This window comes from Catharus ustulatus, chromosome 30 (assembly GCF_009819885.2).
Source record: "Catharus ustulatus isolate bCatUst1 chromosome 30, bCatUst1.pri.v2, whole genome shotgun sequence".
NCBI lineage: Eukaryota > Metazoa > Chordata > Aves > Passeriformes > Turdidae > Catharus > Catharus ustulatus.
Genome location: NC_046250.1, coordinates 3181915 through 3199876, shown reverse-complemented (window position 1 = coordinate 3199876; position 17962 = coordinate 3181915). Strand labels below are relative to the sequence as shown.

The 17962-nt window shown below is 53.9% G+C and overlaps 8 protein-coding genes across 8 annotated transcripts; 4 read left to right on the top strand and 4 right to left on the bottom strand.

Moving 5' to 3' along the window:
- The first annotated feature begins 3091 nt into the window (after nucleotides 1-3091).
- Nucleotides 3092-3871, top strand: LOC117008656 (claw keratin-like). Its single transcript, XM_042780058.1, has 2 exons — nucleotides 3092-3270; nucleotides 3313-3871. The coding sequence occupies exons 1-2, from the start codon at nucleotides 3092-3094 to the stop codon at nucleotides 3869-3871; spliced, it is 738 nt and encodes a 245-aa protein (XP_042635992.1).
- Nucleotides 3872-4478: 607 nt separating this feature from the next.
- Nucleotides 4479-4844, bottom strand: LOC117008831 (scale keratin-like). Its single transcript, XM_033082918.1, has one exon. It carries the CDS (start codon nucleotides 4842-4844, stop codon nucleotides 4479-4481), a length of 366 nt encoding a protein of 121 aa, XP_032938809.1.
- A 3807-nt stretch (nucleotides 4845-8651) lies between these two features.
- On the bottom strand, nucleotides 8652-9041 carry LOC117008883 (scale keratin-like). The gene has a single exon (XM_033082988.2). The coding sequence runs from the start codon at nucleotides 9039-9041 to the stop codon at nucleotides 8652-8654; it is 390 nt and encodes a 129-aa protein (XP_032938879.1).
- A 1421-nt stretch (nucleotides 9042-10462) lies between these two features.
- On the top strand, nucleotides 10463-10852 carry LOC117008593 (scale keratin-like). Its single transcript, XM_033082569.1, has one exon. It carries the CDS (start codon nucleotides 10463-10465, stop codon nucleotides 10850-10852), a length of 390 nt encoding a protein of 129 aa, XP_032938460.1.
- Nucleotides 10853-12225: 1373 nt separating this feature from the next.
- LOC117008876 (scale keratin-like) lies at nucleotides 12226-12618 on the bottom strand. Its single transcript, XM_033082978.2, has one exon. The coding sequence runs from the start codon at nucleotides 12616-12618 to the stop codon at nucleotides 12226-12228; it is 393 nt and encodes a 130-aa protein (XP_032938869.1).
- Nucleotides 12619-14035: 1417 nt separating this feature from the next.
- On the top strand, nucleotides 14036-14425 carry LOC117008655 (scale keratin-like). The gene has a single exon (XM_033082627.1). It carries the CDS (start codon nucleotides 14036-14038, stop codon nucleotides 14423-14425), a length of 390 nt encoding a protein of 129 aa, XP_032938518.1.
- A 1335-nt stretch (nucleotides 14426-15760) lies between these two features.
- LOC117008925 (scale keratin-like) lies at nucleotides 15761-16150 on the bottom strand. The gene has a single exon (XM_033083062.1). It carries the CDS (start codon nucleotides 16148-16150, stop codon nucleotides 15761-15763), a length of 390 nt encoding a protein of 129 aa, XP_032938953.1.
- A 1409-nt stretch (nucleotides 16151-17559) lies between these two features.
- LOC117008654 (scale keratin-like) lies at nucleotides 17560-17949 on the top strand. The gene has a single exon (XM_033082626.1). It carries the CDS (start codon nucleotides 17560-17562, stop codon nucleotides 17947-17949), a length of 390 nt encoding a protein of 129 aa, XP_032938517.1.
- The last annotated feature ends 13 nt before the right edge of the window (nucleotides 17950-17962 follow it).

Sequence of the window (17962 nt, the reverse complement as noted above, 5' to 3'; positions counted from 1 at the left end):
CTCAGAGCCACCCTTGGTGCCTCCCGTCCTCATTTATTACAAAACCCGGGCGACAGTGGGTGCCTCGATTCTGTCACCTCAGCACTGTCCCTCCCAAACTCGCGGGGCTGTGACACAACCGCTGATGGCAATCTGCTCCCTCCGAGGGCGGCGCGAGGGCTTTGGGGTGGTCATGGAATCATTGATTAAACCCAGTTTAGGCCAATTTCGATGTTGTCCCACTCTATAGGAGCATTAATTTTAATTTAAGCATAACACTTCCATGTTGGAGCTCTGAAACTCAGGAGTTTTGAACTTTTTGTGTTTTTTGGCAAAAGAACATTTTGACTTCAGGCCTTGGAGAATTTGAGTGATGGGGTTGGAATCACTGGTGTGCAGTTTGAATAGAAGCGTGTGACACCACATGTTGAAGGGTTTGAAAAATTGAAAATTTTGAAAAAAAATTGAAAAATTTGGGGGTTTAGAATATTGTAATAGGTAGAGGTTTTGGACATTGACTTCTTTTTTTTCTTGTCTTCTTTTTTTTTAGTTTTGGTTGGATGGAAAGTACTACACTGCGAGTTACAGGTCATTGGGTTAAAAGCATAAATAATATAAATGCTACCTTTCAATTGGGTAGTTAGGCTTCAAAAGACCTTGTTATGAGTGAGATACAGCTTGATTTTTTCATTTTTAATTTGTTAATTAAAACTATTTCAGAACTCACTGTACTCTAGATAAGAATTAACAAACAAGTGGGTCTAAACACAAAAATTTTGTCTTTCATGTTTTAATTTTGACTTTGAATGAAGGCAGAGAAAAAAAAAAATTGGCCACTAATACGTCCATGGAGTGGAGCCCTTTTTAGGGGCACCTTGTCCAGGTGAAGGTCGCCCAGCCAGAGCCAAAACTGTGGCTCTGAGAGGCCACAAATTCTCCTTGAAGCTGAGTAGGGATCTGTAAAAGTTGCCCCCAAGGAGGCAGAAATTGGTACAGCCAGAAGAAGCCTCAGTCTAAAACTAATTCCAAACATTCCATGATTTCATTTAAAATCTTTACTTTCTGAAGTTCACTTAGAAATCCATCAAAAATCTTAATTTTCCTTCCTCCCACCCCCCAAAAGTACTGGCCACTGCAGAAAAAAAAAGATAATTTAATAAAGCAGTAATAAAATAAAAATACATTTCATTAGGATGAGTCTGGGACATCCTGCAGTAATTTCTTTTCTTTCCTTTTGCAATTGTTTTTTAATTTTACGATCTTGCAAAAGAGAGGCAATAAATTACCTCCAAATTGTAAAATAGCTCTGCTTGTGAAGTGTCATCAGGATTTGCTGATAATAATGAGAGGTACCTGGAGGATAATGACTTTAAATACTCATTAATAGTCAGTCAGTGCTTGCAATTTCTGTTATTATCCTATTAAATGAAGGCCGGGAGTTATAAGGATTTATTCTGGGTTAGGAGCTCCCTTGTTGTGAAACAGCATCATTTAAAAATATCAATCAATGTCACTCATCTTGAATCCCTAATCAGCCTCAGATTAATAATTTCATGGGATCAAATTCTTTGTTTTATTAACTATTAATGTGTTTGGGGTGATTATGACAAGTACATTGTTTGGCATATAGAGTGCAGCTTCTTAATTTATGGGACAAAATTTTGCTGAAATATCTTAAATTTTAGGGGAGAAATGAAAGCCTGATTGCAAATTATCTGAATTTTAAGGATTGGCTATCAACATTCTGCAAAGAAGAGATTTCAAACTGATGTTCTAAAATCTCCCAGGCTCTCACCCGTAAATATTTTGTAAATATTTTATCCATGAAATTGTGCCTTGTGACGCAGAGCCCTCAGCTCACACATCTCTGGACTGGCTTGGGGTTCTGATATTTTTGTGTTTGTGTTTAACGCACCAAATATGAATTTCCAGTGGGTGTTCAAGGTCCTGGAAAGATCTGGAACGTCCCTGAAGTGTCACTAACTCTGTCCACGACATTCCAAAGCCAGCAGGGAATGGAGCAATGGAACCCACCTTGGGATTTTTGAGTGATTAATGGCGTTTGAGCACCAAGCATTTCTAAAACTTTTGGGGATAATCGGTATTCCCTTCATTTTTGACACCCTTCTCCCTCATTTTTTGCTGCTTCTGTGGATTTGCCCAGGATCCAGTAAACCCCACCAACTCTAAAAGACAGAGGTAATTAACCTGAACTCATCGAACCCAAATTAAGCTCTCATGATTTTATTACCTCATCAATCAGCAGCTGGATGCCCTCAAGTCTGTCCCGACATCGCCTCACGCCCGTTTCTGCGCGTGGGGAGTGGCAGTGCAAAGCCAGCAAAATTAAATCCCTCCATGCCAGGGTTGTTTCGTGTGGGACCGGAGGGAGTTTTGTCCCTGTAAGCACTTTGGGAAATGTATAAAAGTTGCCACCACTCCGAGCCTCTCCATCCACATCTCCTGAGTTATTCCTGGTGAACAAGGTAAGTCTGATTGAGCTCCTCGATCTTTCTTTTTTTCCCATTCAGTTTGTTGATTTGTTATGGATTGGTAGATTTTAAAACTGTGGGTCTCAGAAAGTTGCTAGAGAATAAAATGTGAATTTTCACCCTGCCACTTAGAATTACCATTTCCCAGGCATTTTAGTTCTAATGTATGACTGTAAAGTTTAAAAATATCTGAGAGATCATTCCCAGCTTGGGGAAATATTGGTAAATTTTCTGGTTTGGAAGTTGAGGGCTACTTGGGAAAAGGATTAGAAACCACAAAAAACTGGTGCACTGTGTCTGTCACTTATAAACTTCCTATGGATGCATTGCCAGATTTCAGCAGCTCTTAATAAATGGATGAGGAGATAAACCCAGCTTAGTGGCAGTGTGGGATCCAGCACAGGTGACAGCAGATGTGTTGATCTGCGTGTGGCATCTGGGGGATCTGGAGATCAGAGTGTGGGATGCGATTTCTGTGCTGGGCTGAGGGTCAGGATGGGAGAGCCATGAGCTCTGGGCTCTGCCACTTCAAAATGGGAAGGCAGAGGCAGAGGCAGGTGTGAAGTTGTGGATGTGAAGCCTTTGTGGTGCCGTGCGTTGCAGGCTCCCAGCAGTGCAGGATGTCCTACTCCAGTGAGCCGTGCGGCGTGAGCTGCCCGCAGCCCGTGGTGCTGAGCTCCAACGAGCCGTGTGTGCAGCAGTGCCCCGAGTCGAGAGCCCTGATCGTGCCCCCGCCCGTGGTGGTGACCATCCCGGGGCCCGTGCTCAGCACCTGCCCCCAGGAGAGCGTCGTGGGATCGTCGGGCCCAGCCTGGCTGGAGCGTTCCTTCAGTTCCCGCAGCTCCGGGGGCAACTTTGGGCTGGGGGGTTCTGGGGGTTCGCTGGCCTTGGGGGGCTCCTCTGGTTATGGGGGCAACTTTGGGTCTGGAGGTTATGGGGGCTCCCCGAGCTATGGGGGCTTCTTTGGGTCTGGAGGTTATGGGGGCTCCCCGAGCTATGGGGGCTTCTTTGGGTCTGGAGGTTATGGGGGCTCCCAGAGCTATGGAGGTTTCTCAGGCTATGGGGGCTCCCAGGGGTTTGAGGGCTCCCAGGGCTATGGGGGCTCCCTCGGATATGGGGGCTCCCGGGGCTATGGGAGCTCCTTTGGGCTGGGAAACTTTGGGGGCTATGGGGGCTCCCTTGGGGGCTATGGGAGCTCCCTTGGGGGCTATGGGGGTTCCCTTGGGGGCTATGGGGGTTCCCTTGGGGGCTATGGGGGCTCCTTTGGGGGCTATGGGGGCTCCTTTGGCAATTGCGGGCGCTCCTACAGCTCTGCGCTCTCCTCGCGGGGCCTGGGCTATTTCCTGCCCGGCTCCCAGAGATGGGGCAGGTCCCGCCGTGGGAGTTTTGGGGTTTACTAAAGCCCCCCTGGCAGTGCCAGCGCTGGAGCCCAGCCCGGGCCGTGGGGACACTGGGCAGGAGCCGCTGGCAGCGGCAGCTGAGTGTGCCCAGCAGAGCCGGGTGTGCCCTGAGCCCTCCATCCCCTTGGGAATGCCCTGAACTCTCCATCCCCTCGGGAATGCCCTGAGCCCTCCATCCCCTGGCTGTATCCTGGTCCCAACCCATGCCCTGCTCCCAGAGAATGATTCCTGCATCCTCTGCTGCCCCAGGGATCGCCTGGCTTCCCTGCTGTTGATTTTCTGACATTAAAACCCTGTTTGTGTTGCACTGATTTTCGTTGGTCCTTTATCTCTGGGGGGAATATTCACTCATGTGCAGGGAGGAGGGGCCTGGAGGCCAAGGCCTTTGGGTGTTCATGATTTGGGAAAAGAAGGCAAAGACACAGAAATTGGATGCAGGAAAAATTTATTGAGAGAAGGGCAGGAAAGGCTGGGACAGGGATGGTGAACAGGCCCCAGGAAGGCCAGGTGTCACGGACAGCAGGAGGAAAGGGCAGCTTGAGCCGAGGTCAACTTCTCCATGCTGGGCTGAGGCAGCCACGGGGCTTTGGGCTGGGCTGTGCTGACTCTAGCAGGGCCCGCAGGTGTCCCAGACCCTCTTGCTGTAGCGGGGAAAGGCGCAAGGGCTGCAGGAAGGAGCAGCCCAGGCTCTGCCAAAGGTGCAGAGGCCTCCCGAGGCCTGGGTGGCGCCGGCGCCGTAGAGGCCGCCCAGCCCAAGGGAGCCGCCAAAGGCTGGAACTCCGGAGGAGCCCACCACGGCTTGCTGGGGGAAGGAGCTGAGGATGGGCCCGGGGAAGGTGACCACCACTGGTGGTGGCTGGATCAAGGCCGACGAGTCGGGGCACTGGCGGGCGCACAGCTCGTTGCAGCTCTCAGCGATGGGCTGGGGCACGGCCACGCCGTTCCTGGGTGGGCACAGATCGTAGCAGGACATCTTGGCGAGGGTGGAGGTTGGTTTGTGACTGATGGAGATGTAAAATCTGTAGAAAGCAAGGAGTTGGTGAGAGGAGTTTTCAAAACTGATGAAATTGCTGAGCAATGTGATCGCCCACTGAGCGCCTTGGTCCAAAATTTCTTTGTCTGTGTGAAACCATCCCCAGAATGACCAGACCCCACAGACTGATCTTTGTTCTGGCCCCACATGTTTGTGTTTTTCAGATTTTGGAAATAGCCCTGAAGAACTATATAAAAACCTCAGTCCCAGCTCTCATAAACTTACCCAAAGTGCAGACAGAGCCCTGAATTACATGGGGCTTTCTTGGAAATTGGAAGTTTTATTACAACTCTTACAATGCCACTGAACCCAGTTGAAAAGAGTCTCAATTCTTGTCCTGAACTTTATAAAGTACTAAAATAATAACCTGAAATAAATGTTTTAATCTGTGCCTTTTTGAAGCCACTAATTGTCTCAGAACACTCCAATTTCTCAGAGTTTCAGTGCTCACACCCAACCACGCAAATCCCACATTTCCCACAGGTTTCATTAAGAGCAATTCCAGACAGACATTTTAAAGCTGTTTTAAATCTCAGCATTCCTAAAGGAATCTTTCCCAACTGCTCTGGTACAGGATTAAATAAAGAGAAAGAAATTAAAAATTCATACTCACAAAGCTCCCAAGGCGAGTGAGCTGCTGGAAGTGTCTGGCTGGACCCAGGCACTGGAGCTTATATAGAGAATCCCAACATTCCTGAGGCCTTGGAATCTTGCTTGGGGTGGGGGTTCTGCCTAAAAGAAATTGTTTACCAGCTTTGAGTCACGAAAGTTCGGAGTTTGTGGCAGTTCTGATTCCATTCACATTCTCCTATCGTGCGATGTCGGAGTTTCACCATCTTGATTTCTTTAATCTTGGGTCTTAATTGGTGCTGGCAACTCCTGGCATCATTAGAGTGACCTCACTTGAATTACCATGTTCATTAAGCTGACTCCACATGTTACTTCTTCCTTTACAACCTTGTCATGAGCTTGTCTGCTCCGAGATTTTGTAAGACTCATCTCTGGCTGACATGGACATTTTTCCTTAACAGCCCTTTAAAATTATCTGATAAATTAATTAGAAGCAGAAACCAGCTTATTCCAGGACTACCGAGGAATAAACTTCTTTCCCAGCCCTAATTAAAGAGATCTTGTTGGTCTGAGATGGATTTCAGGGGTCATGAATATCTGCTGAGATCATCCAGGACACTCAGCAATTCCCCAATAGTTTTCCACTGAGAGGAAGGTTTGGAATCAAACCCACATAAAAATCACTTTATTTAACTAAAGGAGTTTTAGTGGGAAATGAAACTCAGTTTTAAAAGCGTCCGTGGTGCTGAATGTTCCCATATCAAATCCTGTGATCTCAATTTGGAGGAAAAATCAAAGAGACCGATCAAGGTTTTTTCTTTATTGTCATGGGTGTAATCTTATCAACAGCGTTCTAGCCCTTCTTGAGAAAAATACTTTGTAATGATTTCACAAACATTCATTATCTGCTGCTCAGCCCAGCTAATGTTCGGTGTTGTATGACATGAGTGATTTAGACATTTCACTCTTACACAACCCCAGCTGCTTTAATGTGCAGGAAACAAGGTGGTGCCTGCCATTACTTTAATTAAATCGTTGTTTGTGCCATTGGAAGTCAAGGGTTAATAATTAATGCAGTTCTTCTTTCTTAAAAAAAAAAAAATCCTTTCCATATCTGTGGTTGAATCCTCTGTGAGTTTAAGATCCCACCTTTGCTGTATTTGTCTTATTTAAAACTATATTTTCCATTAAAAAATAAATACTTGTGATTATTTATCATTTTTCTGTGATTTTTCAGAGCACAACTTTTAGGTTTTCACCTATACCCAGCTCTTTTTACAAACCCTTCTTGTCATTCCTGAGAAATACCCCCAGAGATCAAATGTCTGTTCCCAATTCCCAAATATTGCTTGCTGTGGTCTAGGTTCACACCAATATTTAAATTTTCTCTGCGGGTGATAAAGGATTTGGGTTTAGCTCTGTGTTTTGTTTGCTGCCTCAAAAAATTTCCCTGTATTTGCTGCAGGGGAAGGAAAAAACCAAAATATTATCCAGGCACAGAAAGAGATTGAGTGATTCCCACATCTCCCAGCCCAGGGGAGAATTTCCTTGCCTTGTTTTATATTTTACACAAATCTGAGAGTGAGAGCAATTTGTGCCTCATCCTGGGCTCAAACTCCCTTCAAATCCAACCCCTCCACTTCTCCTGGGCTGCACCAAGAGCCAGGGAGGGGGGATCCTGCCCTGCTCAGGTGAGACCCCACCTGCAGAGCTGCCCCAGCCTGGACCTGATTCTGATCCTGATCCTGGACCTGATTCTGATCCTGATCCTGATCCTGATCCTGATCCTGATCCTGGTCCTGGTCCTGGTCCTGGTCCTGGTCATCCTCATCCTCATCCTCATCCTCATCCTCATCCTCATCCTCATACTCATCCTGGATCCCAGCCCAGGGAGGAGCTGGAGCTGCTGCAGAGAGCCCGGAGGAGGCTCCAGGATGGGATCCCAGGGATGCAGGAAAGGCTGGCAGGAAAGGCTGGGATTGTTCAGCCTCCAGAAGCTCTGGGCTGAGCTCGCTGTGGCCTGGCAGGAGCTGAAGGGGCTCCCAGGAACACGGGGAGAGACAATTCCCAAGGGATGGAGGACCAGGATGAGGGGGAGTGGGTTCAGACTGACAGGGAGGGGTTCAGATGGGATTTTGGGGATAAATTCCTCCCTGGGAGGTGTCATTCCATGGATTCCCCATCCCTGGCAGTGTCCAGGACAGGAATTTGAGTAACCTGGGTTTGTAGGAATGTCCCTGCCCATGGCAGGGTGTGGAACGAGATGATTTTAAGGTCCCTTCCCACCTAAACCATTCCACGACTCTGTGATTGTCTCTCTTTACTTGGTGTTAAAAACACCGAGATTTCAGCACACTCTGAATTACAAAATTTATTTGAGGGGGTTCCTGTGAGAAAAAAAAAAACCCTCTAAGTGCAGATTTTCTCGAGCCTCTGAGGAAGAAGGGCTGTGAGAGCTCTGAGCAATGATCTCTGCTCCCTGTTTTGTTGTTTTAATGGGTCTTGCATGTCCCAGGGTGAGTAACAGGAGCTGCCAGGAGCCTCAGCCCTGATCAGATCCTTCGTGGCCCTGCCCTGCTCTTACTTTCCCTTTTGTGTCATCCAGGATAGGCTGCTCCTCCCAGAGTGGCTCCAGCACTCCCAAGCCCTTTCCAGTTGCTCTCCAGAGATTTAAGCAATCAGATATGGTCAAGTTGAGCAGCTCTGGTACGAGCAGGTAAGATCTCAAGTGAGTACTCAGCATAATTTGAAATAAAAAGGGATGTAAACAACACAAAAGTTCGATGCATAAAAGATTTATTGAAGGGACACTTTAAATCACACACAGAGTACAAAGGACAGCATGGGAAAATGAGAGGGACAAAGAGAATAAAAAAAAATAAAGCGAAAATTTTTAACTCCCGCAGTTGTCAACAAGCAGAGATAAATAAATGCAAATATGACATGAGGTTGATATAAATGACAAAAACAGCAACAATCAAAGATAAAGAAAGAAAAATTAATTTGCAATGCATAATAAGTTTACAAAAGAGAATATTAAAGGCTTGATAACCAAACTGGAGAAAAAGTAAGCATAGGGAAAAAAAGATTTAAAGAAAACAGTAAATGCGGCAAAACCTGGGATGAAAAATTTCTAGATTTTTCCATTGTCGACAGATAAGACAGACTCTGGTGGCTCTAGCAGGGCCCGCAGGTGTCCCAGAACTTCTTGCTGTAGCGGGGAAAGGCGCAAGGGCTGCAGGAAGGAGCAGCCCAGGCTCTGCCAAAGGTGCAGAGGCCTCCCGAGGCCTGGGTGGCGCCGGCGCCGTAGAGGCCGCCCAGCCCCAGGGAGCCGCCAAAGGCTGGAACTCCAGAGGAGCCCACCACGGCTTGCTGGGGGAAGGAGCTGAGGATGGGCCCGGGGAAGGTAACCACCACGGGCGGCGGCTGGATCAAGGCCGACGAGTCGGGGCACTGGCGGGCGCACAGCTCGTTGCAGCTCTCAGCAATGGGCTGGGGCACGGCCACGCCGCTCCTGGGTGGGCACAGCTCGGAGCTCCGGGGTGGGCACAGATCATAGCAGGACATCTTGGTGTGGCAGAGATGAGGCTGGAAGAGAATTCAGAAAAACAGGGGTTAGCAGAGCCATGGGGATCTCCCCGTCCAGCAGTGCCCTGCTCCAAGCCCTGCCACACTCCCGGACTGGCCAAAGCCACACAGCCTTGCCCACACTGCCCAGCACTGACCCTGTGTCCTGCACCCCTCAGAGCCTCGATCCCCACACCCCCAGACCTCACAAACTCTGTCCGAGTCCCTGTGCCCAGCCTGGCTCCCTCTGTCCCATCCGAGGGGCTCCTTCCTTGCTCTCCCGAGGAGCCTGAGCCAGATCTGCCTTTGCCAGGCTGGTGCCAGCACGGTCGCTACCCCGGCAGCTCTGGTGGCCGAGGGAGGGCCCTGGGCAGCCCCTGGGCCAGCAGGCAGAGCCCTGCACGACCCACCTGCCCTTGGGCTGAGCAGAGCGAGACTGCAGCAGTGGATGCAGCCCTGGGCCAGCACAGAGCTTTTATGGGTGGCCGCAGAGGCGGGGCTGGGCTGTCCGTGCTGTGGCCACGTGTGCGGAGACAAGGCCTGGCCTCAGCCCTGCTGCCACGGGGCTCTTCTGCTGACTCCTGCCTTTCCTGGCTGGCCCCAAGCTGCACCATCAACCCCAGCAATTATCCCACTGGGACGCTGCCAGTGCCACCTCCTGGGCCACAGCAGCCCCAGGCGGCTCCTGCCCTGTGCCACCGGCTGTCCCTGATGGGCACAGGGCAGAGCTGCCCCAAGGCCCAACAAAGGCAGCTCCTGGGGGGCTCTGCCTGCTCAGAACCGTGCAGCACTGACCAGTCCAGCAGAGCTGGGCTCCATCTGCCCCCAGGCACTGCCAGGGAGCTCTGTGACACAGGGGACAAAGAGCCCTCGTGTCAGGCCTGACATACACAGCATAAGGATCAGAAACACCCCCAGAAAGCACATCACAGCTCGGGGCTCTTTCAGTCCTGTCCAGAGACCCTCCAAACCTTCCATTTGACCCTGGAGACAAATTCCTTGGTACCATAGTGGCTATCAAGTATCTGACGTGGCAGGAAGGAGCAGATGGTTTGGGCAGCGGGAGGTGCTGGGGTGGCACCTGGGGATGCTGACTCAGGGAGGGGCAGGGGCCGCACAGTCCCAGTGTCAGCAGCAGCAGCAGCAGCAGCAGCAGCAGGGAGTGTCCCCTGTGCAGATTGGCCCAGCTGGAGCTGAGCAATGCTGGGGCTGCTATAAAAGCCCTGCTTGGGCCAGACCGGGCCAAGCACTGGCCTGGCCACCTTCTCCTCCTCCTCCTCAAGCACAAGGGTAAGTGTGCGAGTGCTTCTGTCATATCCCCTGTGGCTCCAGCCCCGGCCTCTGTGCCTCGGGTGCTGCCTCTGCTGCTCTCCTGCCATGGCTGCCCTCTCTTGCAGAGCACCCTCGGATCCCTCACCAAGATGTCCTGCTATGATCTGTGCCCACCCCGGAGCTCCGAGCTGTGCCCCTCCAGGAGCGGCGTGGCCGTGCCCCAGCCCATCGCTGAGAGCTGCAACGAGCTGTGCGCCCGCCAGTGCCCTGATTCGTCGGCCTTGATCCAGCCACCACCAGTGGTGGTCACCTTCCCTGGGCCCATCCTCAGCTCCTTCCCCCAGCAAGCCGTGGTGGGCTCCTCCGGAGTTCCAGCCTTTGGCGGCTCCCTGGGGCTGGGCGGCCTCTACGGCACCGGCGCCACCCAGGCCTCTGGAGGCCTCTGCACCTTTGGCAGAGCCTGGGCTGCTCCTTCCTGCAACCCTTGTGCCTTGCCCCGCTACAGCAAGAGGGTCTGGGACACCTGTGGGCCCTGCTAGAGCCAGCACAGCCCAGCATGGAGAATTTGAGCTCGGCTCAAGCTGCCCTGGCCTCCTGCAGCCCATGACACCCGGCCTGCCTGTGGCCTCCCCACTGTCCCTCTCCTTCCCTTCTTGATACAATAAAATTTTCCTGCATCCAATTTCTGTCTCTTTGCCTGCTTTTCACAAGTCATTAGGGCTCCAGGGATGGGGGAATTGGAAGAATGGGAGGGGAAATGGTGGGTCGGGGAGAACTGAAAATGGGACTGGAAGGGAACGACATACTTGAAGAGGAAAAAAGTGGAGGTTTAAGTGCAGAAGAAAATGTAATCAAAGGGGAGGTGGGAGTATATGGAGGAGAGCAAAGGGTATGGGTCAGGGCAGGAAAAGGGGAAGAAGAGAAGGAGAAGGAGAAGGAGAAGGAGAAGGAGAAGGAGAAGGAGAAGGAGAAGGAGAAGGAGAAGGAGAAGGAGAAGGAGAAGGAGAAGGAGAAGGAGAAGGAGAAGGAGAAGGAGAAGGAGAAGGAGAAGAAGAAGGAGAAGGAGAAGGAGAAGGAGAAGGAGCTCCAGTACTTGGCCTGAGGACAGACAGATCACCTGCTATCAGACCATGAGACCAAGAGCTTTTACAGCCATGTTGACAATGAGTGGGGATGGCCCTGGAGCTGGGAACCATTCCAGGGAAAAGGCTACCAGAACTCCAGACCCTCTGGGCCACCATGGCTGTGCTAAAGGACCAGGGACAGAAATCAGAGAGAGACTTCACAGTCACTACACCCTGTACATTAAATTTCATTGTCATCAATTCCTTCTTTTTCCTTTTCTGTGTCTTAATCTTTCTTCTTTATCCTTCTCATTTCTGTTTTTTTCTCTTTCCACTCCTCTTTCTTCTCTTTCATCTTGCCCTTCTCGTTCTCCTTCCTCTTCTTATCCTCATTCTCCTCCTTTGTCTTCTCCTCTTTCTCTACAACCTATTTCTCCTTCTCTCTCTCTTTCTTCTCCTCACCCAACCCTTTCCCACCATTCTCTATCTTTTGATTCAGTTTCCATTTTGATTTAATTTACTTCTCCACATAAGCCTCCACTCTCCTATACACCTCTTCTGTTTTCTTTTCCCTTTCCCCTTCAATTTTCCATTCCCCTTGGCCATCCCTGCATCACCGTTTCCCCTCCCACTCTTGCAAAACCCACATACCCCTGGACTCTGAGATATGGGAAAAGATAGCGAAGAGACAGAAATTGGATGCAGAAAACCTTTATTGTACCAAGAAGGGCAGGAAAGGTTGGGAGAGGGATGGTGAGCAGGCCGCAGGCAGGCCGGGTGTCATGGGCTTCAGGAGGCCAGGGCAGCTTGAGCCGAGCTGAACTTCTCCATGCTGGACTGTGCTGGCTCTAGCAAGGCCCGCAGGTGTCCCAGAACTTCTTGCTGTAGCGGGGAAAGGTGCAAGGGCTGCAGGAAGGAGCAGCCCAGGCTCTGCCAAAGGTGCAGAGGCCTCCCGAGGCCTGGGTGGCGCCGGCGCCGTAGAGGCCGCCCAGCCCCAGGGAGCCGCCAAAGGCTGGAACTCCGGAGGAGCCCACCACGGCTTGCTGGGGGAAGGAGCTGAGGATGGGCCCGGGGAAGGTGACCACCACGGGCGGCGGCTGGATCAAGGCCGATGAGTCGGGGCACTGGCGGGCGCACAGCTCGTTGCAGCTCTCAGCGATGGGCTGGGGCACGGCCACACCGCTCCTGGGGGGGCACAGCTCAGAGCTGGTCCTGGGTGGGCACAGATCGTAGCAGGACATCTTAGTGTGGCAGAGATGAGGCTGGAAGAGAATTCAGAAAAACAGGGGTTAGCAGAGCCATGGGGATCTCCCTGTTCAGCAGTGCTCTGCTCCCAGCCCTGCCACACTCCCTGACTGGCCAAAGCCACACGGCCTTGCCCACACTGCCCAGCACTGGCCCTGTGTCCTGCACCCCTCAGAGCCTCGACCCCCACACCCCCAGACCTCACAAGCCCTGCCCGAGTTCCTGTGCCCAGTCTGGCTCCCTCTGCCCCAGCCAAGGGGCTCCTTCCTTGCTCTCCCGAGGAGCCTGAGCCAGATCTGCCTTTGCCAGGCTGGTGCCAGCACGGCCACTGCCCCAGCAGCTCTGGTGGCCGAGGGAGGGCCCTGGGCAGCCCCTGGGCCAGCAGGCAGAGCCCTGCACGACCCACCTGGCCTTGGGCTGAGCAGAGCAAGACTGCAGCAGTGGATGCAGCCCTGGGCCAGCACAGAGCTTTTATGGGTGGCCACAGAGGCGGGGCTGGGGCTGCCCATGCTGGGGCCACGTGTGCGGGGACAAGGCCTGGCCTCAGCCCTGCTGCCACGGGGCTCTTCTGCTGACTCCTGCCTTTCCTGGCTGGCCCCAAGCTGCACCATCAGCCCCTGCAATTATCCCGCTGGGACGCTGCCAGTGCCACCTCCTGGGCCACAGCAGCCACAGGCGGCTCCTGCCCTGTGCCACTGGTTGTCCCTGATGGGCACAGAGCAGAGCTGGCCCAAGGCCCAGCAAAGGCAGCTCCTGGGGGGCTCTGCCTGCTCAGAACCGTGCAGCACTGACCAGCCCAGCAGAGCTGGGCTCCATCTGCCCCCAGGCACTGCTGGGGAGCTCTGTGACACAGGGGACAAAGAGCCCTTGTGCCAGGCCTGACATACACGGCACAAGGATCAGAAACACACCCAGAAATCACAACAGAGCTCGGGGTTCTTTCAGCCCTGCCCAGAGACCCTCCAAGTCCTCACATGTGACCCTGGAGCCAAATTCCTGGGTGCCATCGTGGCTATCAAGTATCTGACGAGGCAGGAAGGAGCAGATGGCTTGGGCAGCAGGAGGTGCTGGGGTGGCACCTGGGGATGCTGACTCAGGGAGGGGCAGGGGCCGCACAGCCCCAGTGTCAGCATCAGCAGCAGCAGCAGCAGCAGGGAGTGTCCCCTGTGCAGATTGGCCCAGCTGGAGCTGAGCAATGCTGGAGCTGCTATAAAAGCCCTGCTTGGGCCAGACTGGGCCAAGCACTGGCCTGGCCACCTTCTCCTCCTCCTCAGGGACAAGGGTAAGTGTGCGAGTGCTTCTGTCACAGCCCCTGTGGCTCCAGCCCCGGCCTCTATGCCTCGGGTGCTGCCTCTGCTGCTCTCATGCCATGGCTGCCCTCTCTTGCAGAGCAACCTCGGATCCCTCACCAAGATGTCCTGCTACGATCTGTGCCCACCCCGGAGCTCTGAGCTGTGCCCTCCCAGGAGCAGCGTGGCCGTGCCCCAGCCCATTGCTGAGAGCTGCAACGAGCTGTGCGCCCGCCAGTGCCCCGACTCATCGGCCTTGATCCAGCCGCCACCAGTGGTGGTCACCTTCCCCGGGCCCATCCTCAGCTCCTTCCCCCAGCAAGCTGTGGTGGGCTCCTCCGGAGTTCCAGCCTTTGGCGGCTCCCTGGGGCTGGGCGGCCTCTACGGCGCCGGCGCCACCCAGGCCTCGGGAGGCCTCTGCACCTTTGGCAGAGCCTGGGCTGCTCCTTCCTGCAGCCCTTGCGCCTTTCCCCGCTACAGCAAGAGGGTCTGGGACACCTGCGGGCCCTGCTAGAGCCAACACAATCCAGCATGGAGAAGTTGAGCTCGGCTCAAACTGCCCTGGCCTCCTGCAGCTCGTGACACCCGGCCTGGCTGGGACCTCCCCACTGTCCCTCTCCTGCCCTTCTTGATACAATAAATTTTTCCTGCATCCAATTTCTGTCTCTTTGCCTGCTTTTCACAAGTCATGAGTGCTCCAGGGATGGGGGAATTGGAAGAATGGGAGCGGAAATGGTGGCTCTGGGCGAACTGAAAATGGAAGTGGAAGGGAACGGTGAACTTGAAGAGGGAAGGGGAAAGTGGAGTTTAGAGTGCAGTAGAAAATGTAATCAAAGGGGAAGTGTGAGTATATGGAGGAGAGCAAAGGGAATGGGACAGGGCAGGAGAGAAGGAGGAGAAGGAGAAGGAGAAGGAGAAGGAGAAGGAGAAGGAGAAGGAGAAGGAGAAGGAGAAGGAGAAGGAGAAGGAGAAGGAGAAGGAGAAGGAGAAGGAGAAGGAGAAGGAGAAGGAGAAGGAGCTCCAGTACTTGGCCTGAGGACAGACAGATCACTTGCTATCAGACCATGAGACCAAGAGCTTTTACAGCCATGTTGACAATGAGTGGGGATGGCCCTGGAGCTGGGAACCATTCCAGGGAAAAGGCTACCAGAACTCCAGACCCTCTGGGCCACCATGGCTGTGCTAAAGGACCAGGGACAGAAATCAGAGAGAGACTTCACAGTCACTACACCCTGTACATTAAATTTCATTGTCATCAATTCCTTCTCTTTCCTTTTCTGTGTCTTAATCTTTCTTCTTTATCCTTCTCATTTCTGTTTTTTTTTCTCTTTCCACTCCTCTTTCTTCTCTTTCATCTTGCCCTTCTCGTACTGCTTCCTCTTCTTATCCTCATTCTCCTCCTTTGTCTTCTCCTCTTTCTCTACAACCTATTTCTCCTTCTCTGACTTCTTCTTCTCCTCATCCAACCCCTTCCCAACATTCTCTATCTTTTGATTCAGTTATCCATTTTGATTTAATTTACTTCTCCACATAAGCCTCCACTCTCCCATACACCTCTTCTGTTTTCTTTTCCCTTTCCCCTTCAATTTTCCATTCCACTTGACCATCCCTTCATCACCATTTCCCCACCCACTCATGCAACACCCACATACCCCCGGACTTTGAGATACGGGAAAAGATGGCGAAGAGACAGAAATTGGGTACAGGAAAACTTTATTGTACCAAGAAGGGCAGGAAAGGTTGGGAGAGGGATGGTGAGCAGGCCCCAGGCAGGCCAGGTGTCACGGGCTGCAGGAGGCCAGGGCAGCTTGAGCCGAGCTCAACTTCTCCATGCTGGGCTGTGCTGGCTCTAGCAGGGCCCGCAGGTGTCCCAGACCCTCTTGCTGTAGCGGGGAAAGGCGCAAGGGCTGCAGGAAGGAGCAGCCCAGGCTCTGCCAAAGGTGCAGAGGCCTCCCGAGGCCTGGGTGGCGCCGGCGCCGTAGAGGCCGCCCAGCCCCAGGGAGCCGCCAAAGGCTGGAACTCCGGAGGAGCCCACCACGGCTTGCTGGGGGAAGGAGCTGAGGATGGGCCCGGGGAAGGTGACCACCACGGGCGGCGGTTGGATCAAGGCCGATGAGTCGGGGCACTGGCGGGCGCACAGCTCGTTGCAGCTCTCAGCGATGGGCTGGGGCACGGCCACGCCGTTTCTGGGTGGGCACAGATCAGAGTTCCGGGGTGGGCACAGATCGTAGCAGGACATCTTGGTGAGGGATCCGAGGGTGCTCTGCAAGAGAGGGCAGCCATGGCAGGAGAGCAGCAGGGGCAGTGCCCGAGGTGCAGGGGCCAGGGCTGGAGCCACAGGGGCCGTGACAGAAGCACTCGCACACTTACCCTTGTCCCTGAGGAGGAGGAGAAGGTGGCCAGGCCAGTGCTTGGCCTACTCTGGCCCAGACAGGGCTTTTATAGCAGCCCCAGCATTGCTCAGCTCCAGCTGGGCCAATCTGCACAGGGGACACTCCCTACTGCTGCTGCTGCTGACACCGGGGCTGTGCGGCCCCTGCCCCTCCCTGAGTCAGCATCCCCAGGTGCCACCCCAGCACCTCCCGCTGCCCAAGCCATCTGCTCCTTCCTGCCTCATCAGATACTTAATAGCCCCGATGGCACCCAGGAATTTGGCTCCAGGGTAACATGTGAAGGCTTGGAGGGTCTCAGGGCAGGGTTGAAAGAACCCCGAGCTGTGTTGTGCTTTCTGGGGGTGTTTCTGATCCTTGTGCCGTGTATGGTCAGGCATGGCACGAGGGCTCTTTGTCCCCTGTGTCACAGAGCTCCCTGGCAGTGCCTGGGGGCAGATGGAGCCCAGCTCTGCTGGGCTGGTCAGTGCTGCACGGTTCTGAGCAGGCAGAGCCCCCCAGGAGCTGCCTTTGTTGGGCCTTGGGGCAGCTCTGCCCTGTGCCCATCAGGGACAACCAGTGGCACAGGGCAGGAGCCGCCTGTGGTTGCTGTGGCCGAGGAGGTGGCACTGGCAGCGTCCCAGCAGGATAATTGCAGGGGCTGATGGTGCAGCTTGGGGCCAGCCAGGAAAGGCAGGAGTCAGCAGAAGAGCCCCGTGGCAGCACGGCTGAGGCGGGGCCTTGTCCCCACACACGTGGCCCCAGCACGGACAGCCCCAGTCCTGCCTCTGTGGCCACCCATAAAAGCTCTGTCCTGGTCCAGGGCTGCATCCACTGCTGTAGTCTCGCTCTGCTCAGCCCAAGGGCAGGTGGGTCGTGCAGGGCTCTGCCTGCTGGCCCAGGGGCTGCCCAGGGCCCTCCCTTGGCCACCAGAGCTACTGGGGCATTGACCGTGCTGGCACCAGCCTGGCACAGGCAGCCCTGGCTCAGGCTCCTTGGGAGAGCAAGGATGGAGCCCCTTGGCTGGGACAGAGGGAGCCAGGCTGGGCACAGGGACTCAGACAGAGTTTGTGAGGTCTGGGGGTGTGGGGATCGAGGCTCTGAGGGGTGCAGGACACAGGGCCAGTGCTGGGCAGTGTGGGCAAAGCCGAGTGGCTTTGGCCAGTCAGGGAGTGTGGCAGGGCTGGGAGCAGAGCACTGCTGAACAGGGAGATCCCCATGGCTCTGCTAACCCCTGTTTCTCTGAATTCTCTTCTAGCCTCATCTCTGCCACACCAAGATGTCCTGCTACGATCTGTGCCCACCCCGGAGCTCCGAGCTGTGCCCACCCAGGAGCAGCGTGGCCGTGCCCCAGCCCATCGCTGAGAGCTGCAACGAGCTGTGCGCCCGCCAGTGCCCCGACTCATCGGCCTTGATCCAACCGCCACCAGTGGTGGTCACCTTCCCCGGGCCCATCCTCAGCTCCTTCCCCCAGCAAGCCGTGGTGGGCTCCTCCGGAGTTCCAGCCTTTGGCGGCTCCCTGGGGCTGGGCGGCCTCTACGGCGCTGGCGCCACCCAGGCCTCGGGAGGCCTCTGCACCTTTGGCAGAGCCTGGGCTGCTCCTTCCTGCAGCCCTTGCACCTTGCCCCGCTACAGCAAGAAGTTCTGGGACACCTGCGGGCCCTGCTAGAGCCAGCACAGCC